Raw genomic sequence first — 24,104 nt, forward strand, 5'->3', positions numbered from 1 at the left:
CATATACTTAATAATTGGGTATTATGGATTTCAAAATTGATGTTCTTATCACAGAAATATATTTGAAGTATTGGATATGTTAACTAGCTTGATTTAATTATTACATATTGTATCCACAATTTATGACATCACTTTGTAACCCATAAATTTATACAAGTATAAATTGTCAATTTACAACAAAAAATTTTTGTTGCATCTTTTTAGGAATAAAAAACTCCTGCACATCCTGCACATATATCCCAGAACTTTGTTCCTAGTCCATCTAGGTTTTTAGTCCTTTCTTTACCTCTGTTTTCAGTAGTACATGGTGTAAAATTTCTGGGACCTTTCGGGGTAGAATTCTATGGAGAAAACAGGATTGCTTCTTGGCTTTTCTTACTTCTCATTAAAGATTTAGCCTTTTCAGGTCTGCTAAGTCAGTTACCATTCAGCTCTGGAGTTTTGCTACTGTGGTTTCCTTTCTTGTTTGTTATCTTTAGCCTTGAGGATTTGTGCTTAAAAAGAGAAAAACACTTTACTGTTTTTGTGGGGTACCTGGAGTCACCTTAGGCTAAATGCCTGTGTTCACTTTACCATCTTTACCTGGGAATGCCCTGGACACATATTTTTCCTTTTTCCCTTTATGTTGATTTTCCTGAAGTAATGACGGTTAGTCTGGTCTCAGACTCCTGGCCTCATGTCATCCTCCCACCTCAGCCTCTCAAAGTGCTGGGGTTACAGGCGTGAGCCACTATAGCCAGCCAGATATTACAGAAATAGATAACATAAAGAAACAAGAGTAGAGAAGAGGTAATTTCAGTTAATTTGGTATATATCAACATTTGGCTATGTATTTTCTTAAAGGGCTATGTCATAACTATTTTCAGTTTTGTGGGTTGTATATGATGTCTGTTATAATAAATGAGCATGTCTATTTCCTAATAAAACTTTATTTTCAGAGATAAGTGGCCATTCAGCTGTAGTTTGCCAACCTGTGGTACATATGCACGCATATTCCAACACATTGCTTTATTTTGAACAAAAATGGCATTGTACTGTACATGTTGGTTTTGCAACTTACTTATTTTCACTAATTTACTGTAAATATACTTCCATTTTATACACATAGGTCTATTTTATCCTTTTTAATGACTTAATATTATTTCATTTCATTTTATTTTTTGAGACAGGATCTCACACTCTTGCCCAGGCAGGAGTATAGTGGTGTGATCATAGCTCAGTATAACCTCAAATTCCTGGGGTCAAGTGATCCACCTTAGCCACCCAAGTAGACTACAGGTGTGTGCCACCCTGCCGGGCTAATTTGTTGTTGTTGTTGTTGAGTCAGGATCTCACTGTGTTGCCCAGCATAGTCTCAAACTTCTGGAATCAAGCGATCCTCCCACCATGGCTTCCCAAAGTGCTGGGAGTACAGATGTGAGCCACTATGCCTGGCCTATTACCTCATTTTATAAATGTCTTTCTTTCACTTCTTTAATGATGAATAATTTGGTGCTAACCTTTTTTGTGTGTTTTATTTAGTGCTGTGGTGTATTTGTGTGTATGAAATATATGTGTGAGTGTGTATATGTATTTTACATTTGTGTGAATGTTTAAGAATAGATTACCTAATTATGGAATTTTGGGGTCAAGGATGTGCACACGTTAAATTTAATAGACATTTGTCAGATTGCCCTCCAGAATGGTTCTATCAATTTACATTCTTACTATACCACTTTCCCACCAGTGGGAAGATGACCATTTATATGCAGACTTTACCAATTCTATTTAATTTTAAATGACATTTAATTGTTTGCTTTTGGATTTATTTGCTTTCAGGGAGGTTAAAAGATTTTTAAAAATGTTTGTTGGCTATTTATATTTCTTGTACATATGAGAATGCGAATTATTTGAGTCACTTGACAATTTTTCTGCTGGGAAATTTGCTTATTTCTTATTTGACTGATTATAAAGATGCTAATGCTGTCATGTGTTACAGATGTTTTTCTTCTGATTTTCAGTTGCCTAATAACTGGGTATGCTGTTTTTAAATTTTATGTAGTAAAATATCATTTTTATGATTTAGTTTTGTGTTGAAAATTTTTTTCTCCATAACTTATATTCTGATGTATTATGCTTTTAGTTGTTTTTTGTTTGTTTTACATCTATATTTGTAATACAGTTGGGACTTCTGATGTAAGCAGTAAGATGCAGGTTCTTTTCTCCAGCTGAGTTAGCCAGTTATTCTAGTTTCATTATTTGAATTTTTTCCTTGGCTCCATTAATTTGAAATGGGAGTATAAGTTATAATAAGATTAGAATTCTACAATAACTTAAACCTTTAGCTATCTATAGAAACCATTTATCCATAGCCTTTCATTAGTATACAAAAAAGCTAGTCAATCAAAATTATTTATTGAATGGACCTCTTTTGAGCTGTTTATCCTATTTTTTCTAGTTGGTAAAATAAACATAAGCTAATATATTTTTTAATGGAAATTAAAAAATATTTATTTTAGGTTTGGGGGCACATGTGAAGGTTTGTTACATAGATAAACATGTGTCATGGGGGTTCATTGTACATATTATTATATCATCCAGGTACCGAGCTTGGTACCCAATAGTTATCTTTTCTGCTCCTCTCCCTCCTCCCACCCTCTCCACTCAAGTAGACCCAGTGTCTGTTGTTTACTTCTTTGTGTTCATAAGTTCTTATCATTTAGCTCCCACTTAGAAGTGAGAACATGCAGTATTTTGTTTTCTGTTTCTGCATTAGCTAATATTTTTAAAAAATGCTAGTCTACAATAAATTGTTACTATTTTGAAGGCTATGGACAGATTAATTCAACTTTATAATGACCTGTACATTTTGAACAGTAACGTGTGCTTTCTCTTTAATCTATAATCATTTCCATCTACCTTATATCTTTTCCTCCACATTCTTAGTCCTCTGTGATGGAATTTTGTTTTCTTCCTATGTAATATTCTCTCTGTTGGATTCTGTGATTTGCCTAGAACAGTGAATTGGGAATACTTGCTCCAGCTTCACACTGACTGCTCTGGAACACCTTGCAGTTGGTGCATGGTTTCCTACACCTGGTTCTGAATCTCCAGCAACACCAGTCCTTAACCACATCAGATTTTCCGACTGACCTTGCTTTCTTTTAAGGGTTTTGGCTTTCCTCTTTATCAGTGTAGCTGAACACTTTAAAAAATAGATGCCAGCCAGGTGCAGTGGCCCACGCCAGTAATCCCACCACTCTGGGGGACTGAGGCAGGAGGATCGCTTGAGGCCAGGAGTTCGAGACCAACTTGGGCAACATAGTAAGACCCTGGCTCTAAAAAAAAAAGGCCAGTTGCAGTGGCTCACCTGTAATCCCAGCACTTTAGGAGGCCCGGGTGGGTGGATCACTTGAGGTAGGCAGCAGGCACCTGTAGTCCCAGCTACTTGGGAGGCTGAAGCACAAGAATTGCTTGAACCCAGGAGGTGGAGGTTACAGTGAGCTGAGATTGCACCACTGCACTCCAGCCTTGGTGACAGAGTGAGACTCTGTCTCAGAAAAAAAAAAAAAGACTCTACAAATATTTTAGGAGAATAATTTTTGATAAGGTCTTGCTCTGTCACACAGGCTGGAGTGCAGTGGCACGATCATGGCTCACTGTAGCCTCAACCTCCTGGGCTCAAGTGATCCTCCTGCTTCAGCCTCCCTAGAAGCCAGGAATACAGGTGTGCACCACAACACACAGTCAGTTGTTTTTTTTTTTAAGAGATGGGGTCTTGCTCTGTTGCCCAGGCTGAACTCAACCTCCTGGGCTCAAGCAGTCCTGCTTCGGACTCCCAAAGTTCTGGGATTACAGGTGTGAGCTACCATTCCCGGCCTGGAGAATAATTTAATGTTACTATTTAAATGTTCTTCAGAAAATAATAGTTTAAAAATTGCTCTTGCACACAAACCCAGCAAAAATTTTCCTTAGTAAAATGACCAAGATTAAAATTTATTTAATTCATTTAAAAAATATATACTTTATTATATAAGTAATGAATGTAAAACAGTGTTATAAGCATTTTCAGAAGCAGGCTATTGAAGATTATTTTTTATAGTTTGAAGAAAACCAGTTTTAAAAATTTCTTACACCAGGGACGTCTGGGAAAATGGAGATCCATCCTCATCTATGTTATCCATCTCTCCCCTGTTCTTTCCTTCCAAATGCAACTAAAAGCCTTGGACATTTTATATAAGACTCTGGAGGAGAAAAAGGCAGACAGTCTAGGGACCTCAGGAGACCGGGAATGACACAGTGGTATGTTCCCTGTGTGTATTTCACAGTTGAAGCTAAAGAAGTCAGCAACCTTGATAACTGCCAACAGGCGAAGACAGAAAAAGGCCCAACAAAAGCCTGTTCTCTCTAGCCAAGAAAAGGCAGCCTAGCAAGTCAGAAAACTTGTAGACAATAACAGCTCTCCTCTAGCCAAACATCACAGAAAAAAACTGTTGCTACACTACCAGCTACCTGATCAAGGGCCAAGTGGTAAGCCTAGACTTTTATCCTTGCGGGGCTACGGTGAGGCATACAACATTCCTGCCATGGAGGTGTTAGAGAAGGCAGTAGGTGCCGGAAATGTCACCCCTGCCAGCCAGGAGTGAGAACTGTCCCCACTGTACTCATGGGACCAGTGGAGACCACATGGAGAACCAGGACTTTACCTCCACATGGCAGTAATGAACTGTTCATCTCTCTTCCCTCTGGTATGATGTCGGGGGAAGCCTGCAGAGAGTCAGGACCCTCATTGTCCCCAGTGAGTATGAGGCCATCCCCACCACACTGTCAGTGGAGAATACATGGGGACCTGGAACTCCCATCTCCACCCAGCAGGAATGAGGAGCCCACCACCCTTGAGTATCATGGAAGCTGAATGGGGCACCTGGACTTCTGCCTCTGCCTGGCAGTAACAAGGTGGCACCCCTCCCCCGCCAGAGTGGTGTTAGAGAAAACCACCTAAAACAGGAGGTTTAAATAAGATCCAGAGTCTCATAATATGAAAATGTCCAAATTTCAAACACAAATCACTTATACTAAGAACAAGGAAGATCTCAGACTGATTGAAAAATGACAGTGACTGCTATGGTTTGAGTGTATGTGTCCCTCCAAAATTCCTATATTGAAACCTAATCTGTTGGAATTAGAAGGTGGAGTCTTTGGGAGATGATCATGTCATGAGGACTCTACCCTTGTGAATGGGATTAATGCCCTTTAAACAGAGGCTTCAGAGAGCTGCCTTGTCTCTTCCACCCCTCTGTCACATCAGGACACCTAGAAGACACCATCTGTGAGGAACAGACCCTCAGCAGATACCAAATCTGCCGGCCCCTTGATAGTGTACTTTCCAGCCTCCAGAACTGTGAGAAATCAATTTCTATTAATTACCTAGTCTATGGTGTTTTGTGATGGCAACCTGAATAGGCTAAGACAAGGACATATTAGAATTATCTGAAAAAGATTTTAAAGCTGCTATGATAAAATTTCTTCAATAAGCATTTAATGAATATGAAGCAAATGAAAAAGACACCTTCAAAAAAAAATAGTCTCAGGAGAAAAATAGAACATATAAACAAAAACCAAATGGAAATGTTAGAAGTGAAAAATATAATTAAAGTAACAAGTTCAGCAAATGGACTCAACAACAGAATGGAGGGGACAGAGGAAATAATCAGTTAACTGGAAGATAGAACAATGTAATTACCCTATCCAAATAACAGGGAGAAAAACAGACAAAAATGAATAAAAAGAATAGAGCTTCCAGAACCTGTGGGACCATAACTAAAAATCTAACATTTGTGTCATTAGAATTTCAGGAGAGGAGAATGAGAGCAGAGCTGGAAAAGCAATCGAAGAAATACTGGCTGTAAAATTTCCATATTTTGCAAAAGACAGAGTCCTCAGATTTAAGAAGCTGAGCAAACCCCAAGTAGGATAAAACCATGCTAAGAACTTCATGCCAAGATAACGTAGTAATTAAAATTTGGAAAAAAAAAAAAAAAAAAAAAGGAAAGTGACCAGCAACCAGCCTTTACCTATGAGAGAAAGACAAGTTTTAAAATTTGTACATAAAAAGTTTACATATTGACTTATGTAGAATGCTCTATTTATCCAACTTACATATATATGACATTCCAACAAAGGTGGAATACACGTTTTTCAAGAGTCCATGGAGGCAGGGCGTGGTGACTTACTCCTGTAATCCCAGCACTTTGGGAGGCCGAGGCAGGCAGATCATTTGGAGTCAGGAGGTCAAGACCAGCCTGGCAAAAAGGTGAAACCCCATCTCTACTAAAAATATAAAAATTAGCTGGTTGTGGTTGCGCACGCCTGTAATCCCAGCTACTCAGGAAGCTGAGGTATGAGAATTGCTTGAACTGGGGGGCAGAGGTTGCAGTGAGCTGAGATTGTGCCACTGCATTCCAGCCTGGGTGACAGAGTGAGACTATTTCAGTTAATCAGTCAATCAGTCAATCAATCAGTCAATTGTCCGTGAAGGCTGGGTGTGGTGGCTCACACCTGTAACCCTAGCACTTTGGGAGGCCAAGGTGGGCAGATTGCTTGAGAACAGGAGCTCTTAACTAGGGAGACTGAGGTGGGAGGATCCCTTGAGCCCAGGAGGTTGAGGCTGCAATGAGCCATGAGCATGCTGCTGCATTCCAGCCTAGGTGACAGAGCAAGACCCTATCTCAAAAAAAAAAAAAAAAAAGTCCATAGAATATTTACCAAAGTAGACCTTGTTCTGGGCCATAAAACAAGCCTCACAAACTTAAAAGAATTGAAGTCATACTGAGTATGTTCCCTGACCACAGTGTAGAAATCAATAATGGAAAGATAATAGGAAAATCTCTAATAGTTGGAAACTGGACAACATACTTCTGAATAATGAGTCAAAGAGGAAATCTCAAGGGAAATGAATACAAATGAAAATGCAACATAAAAAATTGTGGGACACAGCTAAAGCAGTGCTGAGAGGGAAATTTAGATTTATGCACTAAGTGCATAAATCAGAAAAGAGGAAAAGTCTCAAATCCATAATCTAAGCTATTAGAGAACCTAGAAAAAGAAAAGCAAACTAAATCCAAAGCAAGCAGAAAAAAGGAAATGGTGAAGATAAAAGCAGAAATCAATGAAGCTGAAAACAGAAAAACAGTAGAGAAAATCAATGAAACAAAGAGCTTGTCCTTTTAATAGGGTCAAAAAAAAAAAAAAAGGACAAACTTCTCATAAGACTGAAAAAGAAAAAAGACATAAATTGGCAACATCAGGAATGAAAAAATGAATATCACGGCAGATCCTACAGATACCAAAAGGATAATAAGGGAAGACTGAACAGCTATATGCACATAAATTTGATAACTTGGATGAAATGGATCAGTTTCTCAAAAAACAAATTGCCACAATCCACCCAATATGAAATAGATAATTTGAATAGCCCTATAACTATTAAGGAAATTTGGCCAGGCATGGTGGCTCACGCCTGTAATCCCAGCACTTTGGGAGGCCGAGGTGGATCGTGAGGTCAGGAGTTCAAGACCAGCTTTACCAACATGCCGAAACCCCATCTCTACTAAAAACAAAAAAAATTAGTCGAGTGTTGTGTCACACACCTGTAATCCCAGCTACTCAGGAGGCTGAGGCAGGATAATTGCTTGAACCTGAGAGGCAGAGGTTGCAGTGAGCAGAGATGGAGCCACTGCCCTCCAGCCTGGGTGACAGAGGAAGACCCTATCTCAAAAAAAAAAAAAGAAAATTTATAATTTAAAAGTTCCCCCCCACACCAGAAAAAAATCTCTAGGCTCAGATGGTTTTGCTGGAGAATTCTCTCTGCAGTTTAAAGAAGAATTAGCATAATTTTATGCAGTCTTTTCCAGAAAATAGAAGGAGGAGCAATTCCTACTTCATTTTATAAAGCTAGTTTATCTTTACACCCAAGTAGGCAAATACAGCATAAAAAATAAAAACTACAAATCAAAATTCCCCCGAATATAGATGTGAACATTCTTAAGAAAATATTAGCAAACAATTCAGCAGCATATAAAAAGAATTAAAAACCAAGTTTTTTTTTTTTTTTTTTTTGAGATGGAGTTTCACTCTGTTGCCCAGGGTGTACTGCAGTGGTGTGATCTCAGCTCACTGAAACCTCTGCCTCCCAGGTTCAAGCGATTCTCCCACCTCAGCCTTCCAAGTAGCTTGGATTACAGGTGCCTGCCACCATGCCTGGCTAATTTTTGTATTTTTAGTAAAGACAGGGTTTCATCACGTTGGCCAAGCTGGTCTTGAACTCCCTACCTCAAGTGATCCACCCGCCTTGGCCTTCCAAAGTGCTGGGATTACAGGTATGAGCCACCATGCCCGGCCACAAATCCAAAGATGCAAAGCTGTTCAGTATTTGAAGATCAGTCATTGTAATACCATATACCAAATAAACAGATTAATGGGAGGGAAATGGGTTTTACTGTAAAAGGGCAACATAGGGATCCTAGTGGTGATAGAAATATTCTGCATCTTAACTCTTATCAATGTCAGCATTCTTGTTGTGATTGTGTATACAGTTTTCCAAGATGTTACCATGGTAGGAAAACTAGGCAAGGGGCATTGGAATTTTTGTATTCATTATTACTTACAACTCTTTGTAAATCTACAATTATCTCAAAACAAAAAGTTAATTTAACAATTAAGGAAAAAACCCGAAGCCAAATCTGTAAAATGCGTGGTCCTTGTATTCCAGATATGTTAAAGGAAAGTCAATCTCAGAATTCCTATTAGATAGGATTTCTATGTAGCTATTTAAAGCATGGTCTGTTGGCCGGGCGTGGTGTCTCAAGCCTGTAATCTCAGCACTTTGGGAGGCCGAGACGGGCGGATCACGAGGTCAGGATATCGAGACCATCCTGGCTAACACGGTGAAACCCCTTCTCTACTAAAAAATACAAGAAACTAGCCGGGCGAGGTGGTGGGCGCCTGTAGTCCCAGCTACTCTGGAGGCTGAGGCAGGAGAATGGCGTAAACCCAGGAGGCGGAGCTTGCAGTGAGCTGAGATCCCACCACTGCACTCCAGCCTGGGCGACAGAGCGAGACTCCGTCTCAAAAAACAAAACAAAACAAAACAGCATAGTCTCTTTATGGTGATTTGTATCATTTAGGCAAAGCCATTATCTAGCATTTCTTAGGAAAAATTGGGCTTATTTTAGGAACTAAGGTATTTGTATTTAATGTTTGATGAGAACTTATCTTAGTTCACTCATGTGATCTAAACTGCCTTGCAATCTTTTTTTTTGAGACGGAGTTTCGCTGTTGTTGCCCAGGCTGGAGTACAATGGCGCGATCTCGGCTCACCACAACTTCCACCTCCCGGGTTCAAGCGATTCTCCTGCCTTAGCATCCTGAGTAGCTGGGATTACAGGCATGGGTCACCACACTCAGCTAATTTTGTATTTTTAGTAGGGACAGGGTTTCTCTATGTTGGTCAGGCTGATCTCAAACTCCCAACCTCAGGTGATCTGCCTGCCTTAGCCTCCCAAAGTGCTGGGATTACAGGCGTGAGCCACTGTGCCCGGCCCTGCCTTGCAATCTTAAGAAGAGAAGTAATAAAGTAATTGTTGAGTGACATAATTTATTAAGCACCCAGTGGGAGAAGGTAGCTATATTAAAAATACAAAAGATTAAACAATGAATGTACACTTAATCATAGAATTAATGAGGTCTTTGAAAGCACTTTTACCTAACAGTGTTCTCTTTGCTATGATATTTAGTTTGTATTTCTTTGGAAGCATTCTTTCTTTACTGCTAGTAGCTTCATAATAAAACTTTACACTGGGTAACTCACTTTAATAACCAAGAAATGACTTCTGGCTGGGCGTGGTGACTCATGCCTGTAATCCTAGCACTTTGGGAGGCCAAGGAGGGAGGATCACTTGAGCTCAGGAGTTCGATACCAGCCTGGCAACATGGCAAAATCTTGTCTCTACAGAAAATTAGCTGAGTGTGGTGGTGGGCACCTGTAATCCCAGCTACTTGGTAGACTGAGGTGGGAGGACCTCCTGAGCCCAGAGGTCGAGGCTGCAATGAGCCGAGATTGCACCACAGCACTCCAGCCTGGGCAGAGACAGAGTGAGACCCTGTATCCGAAAAAAGAAAAGAAGTGATTTCTAAATTTTCTTGCTCGCACCATTAAGCTAATATTTAGTGGTGGCAAAGTATTGATTTTATTTTATTTTATTTTATTTATTTATTTTTTGAGACGGAGTCTCGCTCTGTCGCCCAGGCTGGAGTGCAATGGCCGGATCTCAGCTCACTGCAAGCTCCGCCTCCCGGGTTCACGCCATTCTCCTGCCTCAGCCTCCCGAGTAGCTGGGACTACAGGCGCCCGCCACCTCGCCCGGCTAGTTTTTTGTATTTTTTTAAGTAGAGACGAGGTTTCACCGGGTTAGCCAGGATGGTCTCGATCTCCTGACCTCGTGATCCACCCGTCTCGGCCTCCCAAAGTGCTGGGATTACAGGCTTGAGCCACCGCGCCCGGCCAAAGTATTGATTTTAATTTGAAAAATATTAATAAGGAAAAGTTTTTGACTTGTACAATGTATATTAAACACTTCTGTGTCATTTTGCATTTTACAACAGTTTTATTCCTTTTGTGTGTACATACAGGTTTATCTATTTAGACCTGCCTCTCTACTAAATAGATTTGAGGCAGCTGACATTAAGAGTACAAACCAGAAAACAATATTTAGGTATAAAAAGGTAAAGTACGGCCAGGCCTGGTGGCTCACGCCTGTAGTCCCAGCACTTTGGGAGGCTGAGGTGGATGGATTGCTTGAGCCTAGGAGTTTGAGAATAGCCCAGGCAACATGATGAAACCCTATCTCTACAAAAATTAACCCAGCATAGTGGTGTGTGCCTGTAGTCCCAGCTATTCGGCAGGGAGTGGGGAGGGGGCGCTGAGGTGGGAGGAAATCACTTGAATCCAGGAGGTCAAGGCTGTAGTGAGCCATGATTGTGCTATTGCACTCCAGGCTGGGCGGTAGAGCAAGACCCTGTCTCAAAAAAAAAAAAAAAAAAAAAAAAATTAAGAGACATATGACATAAGTAGGGGGTCTGCAAGAGCCTGTGTGCTTATGTTTGTGCCAATCATGTGGCTGGTGGCCCTCAGATTTATTCCTTACCCTTACTCTGTTCTATTTCTCAAGGAAGAGTGAGTGATTCCAGTAGGTGGCATTTTCCAAGTTCCCAAATCAGCTGGCTTCTGCCTGGGTTCAGCCAGTGGGAGGTATGGAAGGAATTTGGAAAGTAGGAAGAAGGGAAGGTATTTTTCCCCCTCCCTCTCTGCTTCAGGTGGGGTCTCTGGCGGTGCCCATGATGGTTTTGTAGTGCTACGTTCTGCCAGACAGCCTGCTTTGGTTCTGTTTTTCCACAAGGTGACCTTGGACTTGGCCTCTGGTAAATCACTGCATTCTCCCTCTGTTCCATAGTTCAAGGGATGATAGTGGCTTCCTGCTGTGCCTTACAATCACTGATTATGTTTAGCATAGTTAGAATCTTTTTATACCCAGTATCTTTAGCATATTTAATAGCATCATATACCCTTCTTTTGATTTTTGTGTGCTATGAAATAATCAGGCTAGGTTTATGTTGTTATGTGATTTTTTCCCCTTCTTAAACTATTTGATCTTCTCCCAGAATAAGGAAGTTAAAGTAGAAAGAGAGTAACCTTAAAGTGGTTTATTTTCTAAATTGGATCCCTCATTTCTATCTCAGTGATGATGCTACCTACCAAACATGTGAATTAGACCTTCAGCAAATGTTCATTTCAAACATTTGTCGAGTGTCTACTGTGTGATGAAGCACCCTAAAAGGATAGCTATGACAGGATCTCTATTTCCAAGTTGCTTTTAGGGGTTCAAGGTCTAAGATAGGGAAGGGGTTCTTACTGCTAGCACCTTCAGTGATGGAGCTTTATGGGGGAAAGTATTATAGATGCACATATAATATTAATACAAGTATATAATTCCCTTAAAGATGTCGTCTCATGACATGTAAACATAAAATTGTATTGTGAATGTAGAGAAAGGAAGATGTTTGGTGTATTTGAAAGAACTCCAAATTCAACTAAGTGATTTTATATCACGGAGGAAGGTAGATATAATCCTCTTCGTCTCTTTTTTTAATAATATTATAACAGTCGATTTTAGAAAATTTAAAAGTTCTATATTTAATAATAATTTAGAACACCATAAAGTTATCATATAGTTGTTTCTCATTTATCCTAACTTTTTCTTTAATTGCCAGTTTCTAACCCTGACTGAAATAAGTGATTAGACTGTACCTTTATAATTCTCACACCTCAGTTTAATGTCAAACCTCCAAGGTCTTTAGCTTCATTTCATTAATGTGTTAAGACTGTCCCCTGCCTGCCCATTTTAGGTTGCTACTTCTTTTAGTATTATAAAGGAGGTGATTGCCATGGAAAAGGAGATCCAGGATTTATGATTTAGTCTTAACTGCTGAAGAGTTTTAAAAAATATTATTATCTCCTGTTTACCAAATACTATTGCAACTCTTGATTGAAAGATATTAATAAATAAATGTCCCCTCTCCCAATGTTTTATTTTGAAAATTTTCAACTCTACAGAAGAAATGTAAAAATTGTATGGTAAACATCATATATCTTTCATCTAAGCTCACAATTGGCTAACATTTTTTTTTTTTTTTTAATGTCTGCTTTGAGATGGAGTCTTGCTCTGTCGCCCAGGCTGGAGTGCAGTGGCATGATCTCAGCTCACTGCAACCTCTACCTCCCGGGTTCACACAGTTCTTCTGCTTCAGCCTCCCGAGTAGCTGGGACTACAGACATATGCCACCATGCCTGGGCTAAGTTTTTTGTATTTTAGTAGAGATGGGGTTTTACCGTGTTGACCATAGTGTCCAGGCTGGTCTTGAATGCCTGACCTCAAGTGATTCACCCCGCCTTGGCCGCCCAAAGTGCTGGGATTACAGGCGTGAGCCACCGTGCCCAATCCTCTTTATATATACAAATATCTATGTTTATTTCTTTTTGGTACCATCTGAAAGAAGTATATGTCATGATATTTCATTCCTGGGTACTTCTTGCTGAAGGATTTTTGTAAATGTTTTTCTTGTATATTCCCTTTAAACTAGAATGTTGAGGTGTTCATGATGAATGATGCCAGAGATGCACTGCTTGGAAAATCTCATTTTAGCATAAGACTTGCTCCAAATAGTTTCCCCCTCACTTTATATTAAATTTCTATTTTTTGATAAGTATTTTTTATCACCCTCTATCACAACCACTATCGTAGTACTACTCCTTTCTGATACCTTTTTTTCCCACTTCTAAACAGTTGTAAAATATTGATAACATAAAATCTGCCATTAAAATAATTTTTAAGGCTGGCTGCAGTGGCTCACGCCTGTAATCCCAACACTTTGGGAGGCCGAGGCGGGCGGATCACCTGAAGTCAGGAGTTTGAGACCAGAGACCAGCCTGGCCAACATGGTGAAACCCTGTCTCTACTAAAAATACAAAAATTAGCTGGCCATGGTGGCGCACGTCTGTAATCCCAGCTACTCAGGAGGCTGAGACAGGAGAATCACTTGAACCTGGGAGGTGGAGGTTGCAGTGATCCGAAATTGCTCCAGTGCACTCCAGCCTGGGTGACAGAGTGAGACTCTGTCTCAAAAAAAAAAAAAAAAAAAAAAAAAAAAATCAGGGGCGGGGCACAGTGGCTCACATCTGTAATCCCAGCACTTTGGGAGGCCGAGGTGGGTGGCTCACCTGAGGTTGGGAGTTTGAGGCCAGCCTGACCAACATGGAGAAACCCCACCTCTACTAATAATACAGAATTAGCCAGGCATGGTGGCACATGCCTGTAATCCCAGCTGCTCAGGAGGCTGAGGCAGGAGAATCACTTGTACCTGGGAGGTGGAGGTTGTGATGAGCCAAGATCGCGCCATTGCACTCCATCCTGGGCGACAAGAGTTTAACTCTGTCTCAAAAAAAAAATTGTTTTTAAAATACGTAGTTCATCAATATTCATTATATTCACAGTGTTGTGCAGCCATCACTACTGTATCTTTCCAAAACTTGTACCACTCCAAACAAGAAATCTGTAACATCTGAGCAATAAATCTTTATTCCTTCCTTCCCCTGGTCCTTGATAACCTGTAGTCTACTTTCTGTTTGTATACATATACCTATTCTACATATTCTATATAAGTGGAATTGTACAATATATGATGTTTTGTGTCTGGCTTATTTCACTTACCATAACGTTTTCAAGGTTCATCTGTGTTATAGCATGTATCAGAATGTCATTCCTTCTTCTGGCTGAATAATATTCCATTGTGTTTACATATATACCACATTTTGTTTATCCGTTTATCTGTTGATGGACACTTGAGTTGTTTCTACCTTTTGACTGTTGCGAATAAACCTGAAACGAACATTGGTGTATAAGTATCCCTCTGAGCTCTGAGTCCTTGCTTTTGATTTTTTTTTTGGGGGTATATACCTAGGAGTGGAATTCCTGGGTCATATGGCAATTTTATGTTTAAGTTTTTGAGGAACTGACAAACTATTTTCTACAGCAGCTGCACCATTTTATATTCCCACCACTAATGTGTGAGGGTTTCAGTTTCTCTGCATCCTTGCCAGCACTTATTTTTCATTTCTTTGGTGACAGCTATCCTAGTAAGTGTGAAATGGCATCTCATTGAGTTTGGGTTTGTATTTCCGTAGTGGCCAGTGATATTGAACATCTTTTCATATACTTATTGGCCATTTGCATATCTTCTTTTGAGAGTGTCTATTCAAGTTCTTTGCCCATTTTAAAACTTGATTGATCTTTTTGTTCATGAATTGTAAGAGATCTTTATATATTCTGGATAGTAGATCTTTATCGTGTATATGGTTTGCAAATGTTTTTTCCCCTTCTATAGGTTGTCTTTTCATTTTCTTGATTAATGTCCTATTATGCACAAAAGTTTTAAATGTCGATGAAGTTCAATTTATTTTCTCTTTTGTTGCTTGTGGTTTTCTGATAGAACCATCAGCACATTTATCAGTTGTTAGATGATTTCTCTCCTGGTGATCCTGGATTAGGGCATGGGCTGATTTTTTGGTACATGATCAACAAAAATAACAGTATTCGTTGTCACTGAGTACCTAATACATGCTAGATGATTTTGGGAAACCTGAGAAAGAGAATTCTAAGGCAGAAAAGCCTCATAATTTTATTCTTGCCAAGTAAAGTTTACTAAAACTCCATAACATTACAAAGAGGTTAGAAGATACAGTCTTCCCCACCTTTTTTCTGTGGGAAATTTAAGTCAGAACTACTGCTAGTGTCCTACTGCACTGAACAGGTTCCTGGCATTTGCGCTGGACCCTAGGCTCCCCCACAACTCCACCCCTGTAGAGGTTCTCTATTTCTGTATTTCATGGACTCTCTTACTTAGCTAGCTTTTTACTTTACCGGCTTAGTCTGTGTTATTTTTTATTTTTATATTTTCGAGATGGAGTCTCGCTCTGTCGCCCAGGCTGGAGTGCAGTGGCGCAGTCTTGGCTCGCTGCAAGCTCTGCCTCCCGGGTTCAAGGGATTCTCCTGCCTCAGCCTCCACAGGTAGCTGGGACCACAGGCGCATGCGACCACGCCTGGCTAATTTTTTATATTTTTAGTAGAGACGGGGTTTCACCATGTTAGCCAGGATGGTCTCGATCTCTTGACCTCGTGATCCGCCCGCCTCGGCCTCCCAAAATGCTGGGATTACATGTCTGTGGTATTTTTTACAAACTGCTTAAGAAACTCAAGATAAATGAATTACTCACAGCAGGACTAATATTTTGAACCAGACTTTGAAATCTATTATATCGCACTGGAAAAGTGAGAGTTTCCCCCACATTTACAACTCCAAAATTCCTTTTGGAAACTCTTTGTAAATGATGCTGTTGATTTAAAAATTAGGGCAGGATCAGTGGCTCACACCTGTAATCCTAGCACTTTGGGAGTCTGAGGAGTGCGGATCACCTGAGGTCAGGAGTTCAAGAGCAGCCTGGCCAACATGGTAAAACCCCATCTCCACTAAAAATACAAAACTTAGCTAGGCATGGTGGCGGGAGCCTGTAATCCCAGCTACCCAGGAGGCTGAGGCAGGAGAATCACTGGAACCAAGGAGGTGCAGGCTGCAGTGAGCTGAGATCATGCCACTGCACTCCAGCCTGGGCGACAGAGGGAAACTGTCTTAAAAAAAAAAATAGGCTTTTCCTATTTGTAGTATGAGTGCATTCTCTCTAGTACATTTTCTCTAGATGACCCAGTAGTTGTCCACCTCTTTCCTTCAAACTATAAAAACACAAAAATTAAGAGCTCTATTAATGTTTATTTTATTCTGATTTTTTCCCCTAGCGGATCTGAAAAGAACAATTGCTGTCCTTCTGGATGACATTTTGCAACGATTGGTGAAGCTGGAGAACAAAGTTGACTATATTGTTGTGAATGGCTCAGCAACCAACACCACCAATGGTACTAGTGGGAATTTGGTGCCAGTGACCACAAATAAAAGAACGAATGTCTCAGGCAGTATCAGATAGCAGTTGAAAATCACCTTGTGCTGCTCCATCCACTGTGGATTTTATCCTATGGCAGAAAAGCTTTATAATCGCTGGCTAGGACAGAGTAATACTTTACAATAAAAGCTCTACACATTTTCAAGGAGTATGCTGGATTCATGGAACTCTAATTCTGTACATAAAAATTTTAAAGTTATTTGTTTGCTTTCAGGCAAGTCTGTTCAATGCTGTACTATGTCCTTAAAGGGAATTTGGTAATTTGGTTGATGTGATAAGCAGGTAGGTGAGTTTTGTATAAATCTTTTGTGTTTGAGATCAAGCTGAAATGAAAACTCTGAAAAACATGGATTCATTTCTATAACATATTTATTTAAGTATATAACATGTTTTTTGGGCAAGTGGAGAATATTTAATCATTCTGTCATTTGTTCTCAATTGATGTAACTGTTAGACTAAGGCTATTTGAAAATGTGCTTATTTCTAGTACTATATTTTGTTATTCCAATTATGAGCAGAGAAAGGAAATATAATGTTGGAAGTAATGTTTTGAAATCATGACCCAAAGAATGTATTCATTTGCACTATCCTTCAGAATAACCGAAGGTTAATTATTGTTTATTTTTAAAAATTACACTTATAAGAGTATAATCTTGAAATGGGTAGCAGCCACTGTCCATTACCTATCATAAACATTGGGGCAATTTAATAACAGCATTAAAATAGTTGTAAACTCTAATCTCATACTTAAATTTTTCTTATATTCTTGAAGAATGAAAGATATTTTTATGATGAGAGTAACAATAACTAAATTATTCATGATTTTTCACATACATGAATGTTCTTTTAAAAGTTTAACCCTTTGAGTGATGCTATCAGGAAAGCACATTATTTCCATATTTGGGTTAATTTTGCTTTTGTCCAGGAGGAAGGGACTTGGGAGATGAACTCTTGAGGACTTTAGCCAGATGTATATAATAAAGGTACTTTTGTGCTGCATTAAATTGCTTGGAAAATGTTAACATTATATTATATAAGAGTATCCTTTATGAAATTTTGAATTTGTATAACAGATACATTAGATATTCATTTTATATATGGCCACTTAATTAAGAACATTTAAAGTATAAACTATGAAGATTGACTATCTTTTCAGGAAAAAAGCTGTATATAGTACAGGGAACCCTAATCTTGGGTAATTCTGGTATAAAACAAATTATACTTTTATTTAAATTTCCCTTGTAGCAAATCTAATTGCCACATGGTGCCCTATATTTCATAGTATTTATTCTCTATAATAACTGCTTAAGTGCAGCTAGCTTCTAGATGTAGACTGTATAGAATTTAGTTTAGATATTGTATTGTTCATTATTATAATATGCTACCACATGTAGTAGCAATAATTATAATATTTTATTAAAATAAATATGTGAAATATTGTTTCATGAAAGACAGATTTCCAAATCTCTGTTCTCTTCTGTGTACTCTCTACCTTTATGTGAAGAAATTAATTATATGCCATTGCCAGGTAGAAGTTTGGAATAATTGTTTAGTCTCTCCTATTAGATGTGGACATTTTTGTTTTTGTTTTTGTTTTTTTCAGGGATGAAATAAAATATATTATTTCTACCTACAAAGTATTACAGGCTTTTTTCTTTAATGTTGGTTGTGCATTTAATAAATGATAAATAGTTAAAAGGAATCTTAAGAAAATTTTGGTTTTGTTTCAATTCCAGATAACTTTTTCAAAAGAGAAAAACTGAAGGTTACCCAATAGTGCCTCTCATTTGGTACCTAGGGTAGGAGAGTCTGAGTGCAGAGATAGATTGGAGAACTAAGGCTTGACTTCTTAAAAATCAACAGTAAACTGATAATCTGAAATGGGTAGCAGCCACATTTAAAAATCAACAGTAGACTGTTGGTTTTTAAGAAGTCAAGCCTTAGTATTTATATTTTCAGTTAATCTTAATTTGGACATTAGCACAGAGGGCATCACTAAAGGTACTAAAAACTTGCAAACTTGTATCAGGGTGTCTTTGGGTTTACTTTAAGCAAATATATGAATTAAAAAGTAATTTAAACATTATTTCAGGTAGTTAATGATAGATAACTTAGGTCTCATTAGTTTTCAAGAAACACGTATGATTTTGACTCTGGAGTTACATAGACTGCAGAGACTCAAGTCTGCTTTTTTATTGACCATATTACTTATTTTGAATTTACAGAAATCTGTCTCATGTCATTTAGTTATGCCTTGGAAGCCCAAAGTGTTAGCAGCTTACATAGGAGCCTCTCACACACAGTTTTGGTTTAAATGTAAACAATATTCTGTTTTTAACCAAACACTTTGAGCTGAGTAGCTATTAATGTAGTTACCATTTTTTCCCCTTTCTCTTATAGAAGTACCTACCTGAAAAGGGAGCATGATGTAATGAAACAGACCAAAAAATATGTAGTTAATTGAAACCATTTTTCTCCCATAATTGAAAGCCCTGAATGATTCTTAAGAACTTTTGTTTAGGGAACTGGTATTGCTCATGTAGTCTCAGCTACTCAGGGGCTGAGGGAGGAGGACTGCTTGAGCCTGGAGGCTGCAGTGAGCCATGATTGCACTACCGCACTCCAGCCTGGGCGACAGAGCAAGATCCTGTCTCAAAACAGTAACAACAACAACAAACCAGGCGAAACAATGAGAATATAGAGAAGCACAATGGGAAAAAGTCTGAAATCTTTCTACCTAGGGATAACTACTGTTGATATTTTAGTAGATAAATGTGAATCTGATCTCCCCTCCCCACACTCTCTAGTGACTTCCCATTTCTACTTAAAATCCAAAGTTCCCACTGTGGACTTCAAAGCCCTAATGTGCCCCTGGATGCCTCCTGACCTCATTTCTTACCACCCTCCTCCTTCCCAATTCCTGTTCAGTCATACTGACTTGTCCTTCCTAGGACATACCAAGCATGCTTTTGCCTCAGTAACTTCAAACATGTTATTCCTCTACCTGCCACCACTCTCACCCACAGATAACGTCATGGTTCCCTCCCAAACAGCACTCAGGTGTACATTTAAATGTTACTTCTTAAGGGAAGTCATCTTTGACCACCTTCCTAAAATACTAGGCCTCAGCACGCTTAGCCATTTTACTTTTCTTTGTAGTTCTGATATACTCAACTTTAAATGGTATATTAACTTATTTTGTTTTCTCTCATGTTTCTTAGAATATAAACTCCATGGAGGCAAGGACTTCATCATGTTCATTTATGTAACCTGGGCATTTACAACTGTGTCTAGCTCATAATAGGTACCCAATTAATATTTGTTAAGACAATGAGTTACTAAACCCATTCTATACTTTTTTTGCTTTGTGCATATATACATATGTTTTAAAAATAATATACTTTTTTTTGTACAATGTAAGATGAATATCTTTCTAAGTCAGCAAGTAAATAACTTTAATAGTTACTCCATTGTGTGGCTTTATCACATTGGTGTATCTTTCACTTAATTATTAAGCATTTTGGTTGCAGAGAAAAGATTTAGCCTGAGGTGTGAGACAAGTCTAAAGAGAAGTGGGAAGTCTATAATAGAGTGTGGGGAGGGGAAATTAGACTCACATTCACATTCTTTTTATTGCTTCATGCTGTTACTGTTACTTTAGATGTTGGAGGTAACATAACAAAATATGATTAATACCCATATGGGGGAGACAAAATGGTGAAATATCTCCATTTGTATCAATATATAAGGACATAGAAAACCCAAAATAGGTGTTCATCCGCAGACTTTGTTTTATATCAAGAGCAGCAGGCTAGAAGCATTTTGCAGCATAGGGAGAAGACTGGGAATAAAATGTACAATGGCTAATTCATAATTTTGTTTGAGAGTGGGGAGGAGATTGAGTAGTGGTCAGATTTTTGCTTGAATCAGATTGAGTTTGTTGCTTTTGGCTTAAATGAATCAATAATATTAGTGTGCATTTAAGTAAGGAAGTTAGGACATGAAGATTTAAAAAAAATTATTGTTCTTCAGATGTTACCAGTATCAGTATGTTTCACATATCTTTTCAGATGAGTTTCGGACCTCCGTCGAGTCCCTCGTAGGGCAAGTGTAACTTCACACTGCTTTTAAGTGTTGGTTAGCAACAGCATCTATTTGAATAAATCACTGTTTTTAACTTAATCTTCTTTGGTGCTTAATTCATCTACCACCCACCCACCCTTTCTTTACTAATTATTCAGGCAAAGAAGTAAACTTTCTGAGGAGTCTATGGAGGGGAGAGGGTGATAGTTGATGTGATATCAAGGCTTGGGGAGAGGAAACATTTTTGTGATTGTTTCTATGCAAAAGGGCATTTATTTTAATATAGAAAATATTATTTTGAAGTTGTTTTAAAATACCTTATATTTTTAGAATGGAGGTTGGGAAAATTTGGTTCTTCCATCGATTTAATGGTATGACTGTGGGCAAGTATGTATGTGCTTTCTTTTCTTTGTTTTTTTTTTTTTTTTTCTGAGATAGGTTCTTGCTCAATTGCCCAGGCTACAGTACAGTGGCACAATTGGCTCACTGCAGCCTGGACTTCCTGGGCTCAAGCAGTCCTCCCACCTCAGCCCCCAGAGTAGTTGGGACTACAGGCATGGGTCACCATGGCCAGATATTTAATAATTTTTTATGTTTTTTTTCTTTTTTCTTTTTGAGAGGGAGTCTTGCTCCGTCGCCCAGGTTAGAGTGCAGTGGTGCAATCTCGGCTCACTGCAACCTCTGCCTCCCGGGTTCAAACAATTCTCCTGCCTCAGCCTCCCAAGTAGCTGGGATTACAGGCACATGCCACGATACCTGGCTAAGTTTTTGTATTTTTAGAGACAGGGTTTCACCTTGTTAGCCACGATGGTCTGGATCCCCTGACCTTGTGATCCGCCCGCCTCAGCCTCCCAAAGTGTTGGGATTACAGGCGTCAGCCACTGTACACGGCCTTTTTTTTTTTTTTTTTTTTTTTGAGATGGAGTCTTGCTCTGTCGCCCAGGCTGGACTGCAGTGGCGCAATCTCTGCTCACTGCAAGCTCCGCCTCCCGGGTTCACACCATTCTCCTGCCTCAGCCTCCCGGGTAGCTGGGACTACAGACGCCCACCACCATGCCTGGCGAATTTCTTGTATTTTTAGTAGAGATGGGGTTTCACCGCATTAGCCAGGATGGTCTGGATCTCCTGACCTCGTGATCCGCCCGCCTTGGCCTCCCAAAATGCTGGGATTGCAGGCATGAGCCATGGCGCCTCCCAATTTTTCATGTTTTGTAGAAATGGGGTCTTGCTATTTTGCTCAGGCTGGCTTCGAGCTCCCGGGCTCAAGCAATCCTCTCCCCTCCCACCTCTGCTTCCCAAAGTGTTGGGATTACAGATGTGAACCACCACACCTAACCATGTATGTGCTTTCTGATTTGGTGTCTCCAGCTCCAAATCATTGATAATGTCTATCCTATGTGACTACATGGAATTTTGGTAACATAAGCATATGTGTTTAAAACCCTTTCAATTCCTTTTTTTTTTTTTTTTTGAGAGGGAGTCTGGCTCTGTCGCCCAGGCTGAAGTGCAGTGGCTGGATCTCAGCTCACAGCAAGCTCGCCTCTCAGGTTCACGCCATTCTCCTGCCTCAGCCTCCGGAGTAGCTGGGACTACAGGCGCCCGCCACCTCGCCCGGCTAATTTTTTGCATTTTTTGGTAGAGACGGGGTTTCACCGTGTTAGCCAGGATGGTCTCGATCTCCTGACCTCATGATCCGCCCGTCTCGGCCTCCCAAAGTGCTGGGATTACAGGCTTGAGCCACCACGCCCGGCCCCTTTCAATTCTTAAGAAGAAAATATATAAAAGAAATATCAGATTGTTCACCTCAAGTTTCTAGTATGAGGCCTTGCACAAATAGGTGTTCAATATATATTTGTTATATGAGAAAAGGCATCTTTGGAATAGCACATATAAAGCAATATAAAGATATTTCATGGTCCTACAGTTCTTACACTGTATCACAACACAGTCCAAATCCAGTATTTCTAAAAAACCTTACGGAATGCATAGTACTGTGTTTCAAATGGTATGTTACAATCCATTAGATGTTTTCAATTTAGCGGGTTGTGATTAGCATTTTAAAGCAATAGAATATGAAATATCATGAGCTTTAAGTTGGGGCAAGTAAGAAAAACAGAAAAATTCTATTATAAGTAATAAGGGTAAATGTTTCCTGAAGCTTCAGTTCAACTGTGTGTGTGTGTGTGTGTGTGTGTGTGTGTGTGTGTGTGTGTGTGTGTGTGTGCTGGGTCATGATATAAAATGTATTCCTTAGATAAGTTAAAAGTTTTAAAAGTCATTGACCCAGTATAGTTATATAGATTATAATTTACACAGTGCTGTTCTCATTTTGCTTGATTTAAGAAAACAAAATAATGGATATAGAAGGGACTATTTTTCAGGTGGAGGAGGTAATTAGAAGAAACTAAAATACACCTACTTTACTAATAGGCTCAGGTCATGTTTTGGGAAACTCTTGGTCAAATATTTTTGAAGACTTTCCTTCCCCCTTCCCTCATACTATGCAATTAATGATTTCTCTCATTTCTTATGAGAAAAAAAATGGAATTGTCAAATTTTTAACTATCAACTGACTTGTTTGATTATTTATTTATTTTTTGAGATAGACTTTCACTCTTGTTGCCCAGGCTGGAGTGCAATGGTGTAATCTTGGCTCACCGCAACCTCTGCCTTCCGGGTTCAAGGGATTCTCCTGCCTTAGCCTCCCGAGTAGCTGGGATTACAGGCATGCACCACCACGCCCATCTAGTTTTGTATTATTAGTAGAGGTGGGGGTTTTGTTTCTACATGTTGGCCAGGCTGGTCTTGAACTCCCGACCTCAGGTGATCCACCCACCTCGGCCTCCCAAAGTGTTGGGATTACAGGTGTGAGCCACTGCGCCCGGCCTCAACTAACATTTTAAAAGTCACACTAAGAATTGTGAACACCCTACCCTGAAGACAAATTATATGTGTTGCTTAAAAGGAATGAAAATTTGATGTTTTAAAAAATTCCTGTGACAAGTTCCTCTTAAAATTATGCTTACTTGCTACTTAATCTATCAACTTAGAGAAAGCTTCCTTACTAACTTGCTTCAAATGAGGCAATAGAGCTCAAATTTTTTTTCAACATTTTATAAAATATTTCAAGCATGCAGCCAAATTGAAAAAAATGACAGTGAACACACATCGATTATATATAATATATATATAATTTCCCGAGTAGCTGAGATGTGCGTGCCATCGTGCCTGGCTAATTTTTGTGTTTTTAGTAGAGATGGGGTTTCACCATGTTGGCCAGGCTGGTCTCAAACTCCTGACCTTTATGTGATCTGCCCGCCTCATCCTCCCAAAGTGCTAGTTTTTAAATTATACTCCACCACAGCTACTAATCCATTTTATCTTTTTATGCTTTTCAAAACAAATTACAGACATCAGT

At 39.2% G+C, this 24,104-nt stretch overlaps 1 protein-coding gene across 1 annotated transcript in view; it reads left to right on the top strand.

Annotated features, from left to right (window-relative positions):
* LOC105475696 (coiled-coil domain containing 126) overlaps positions 1 to 16,752 on the top strand; it is a 42,663-nt gene extending 25,911 nt beyond the window's left edge. The window contains exon 4 of the mRNA XM_011731171.3: positions 16,443 to 16,752. Within this exon, the coding sequence (XP_011729473.1) occupies positions 16,443 to 16,627 (185 nt within the window). The 3' untranslated portion in view covers positions 16,628 to 16,752. The remainder of the gene's footprint in view (positions 1 to 16,442) is intronic.
* Positions 16,753 to 24,104: the final 7,352 nt, after the last annotated feature.

The sequence above is a fragment of the Macaca nemestrina genome, chromosome 4, assembly GCF_043159975.1.
Source record: "Macaca nemestrina isolate mMacNem1 chromosome 4, mMacNem.hap1, whole genome shotgun sequence".
NCBI classification, from domain to species: Eukaryota; Metazoa; Chordata; class Mammalia; order Primates; family Cercopithecidae; genus Macaca; species Macaca nemestrina.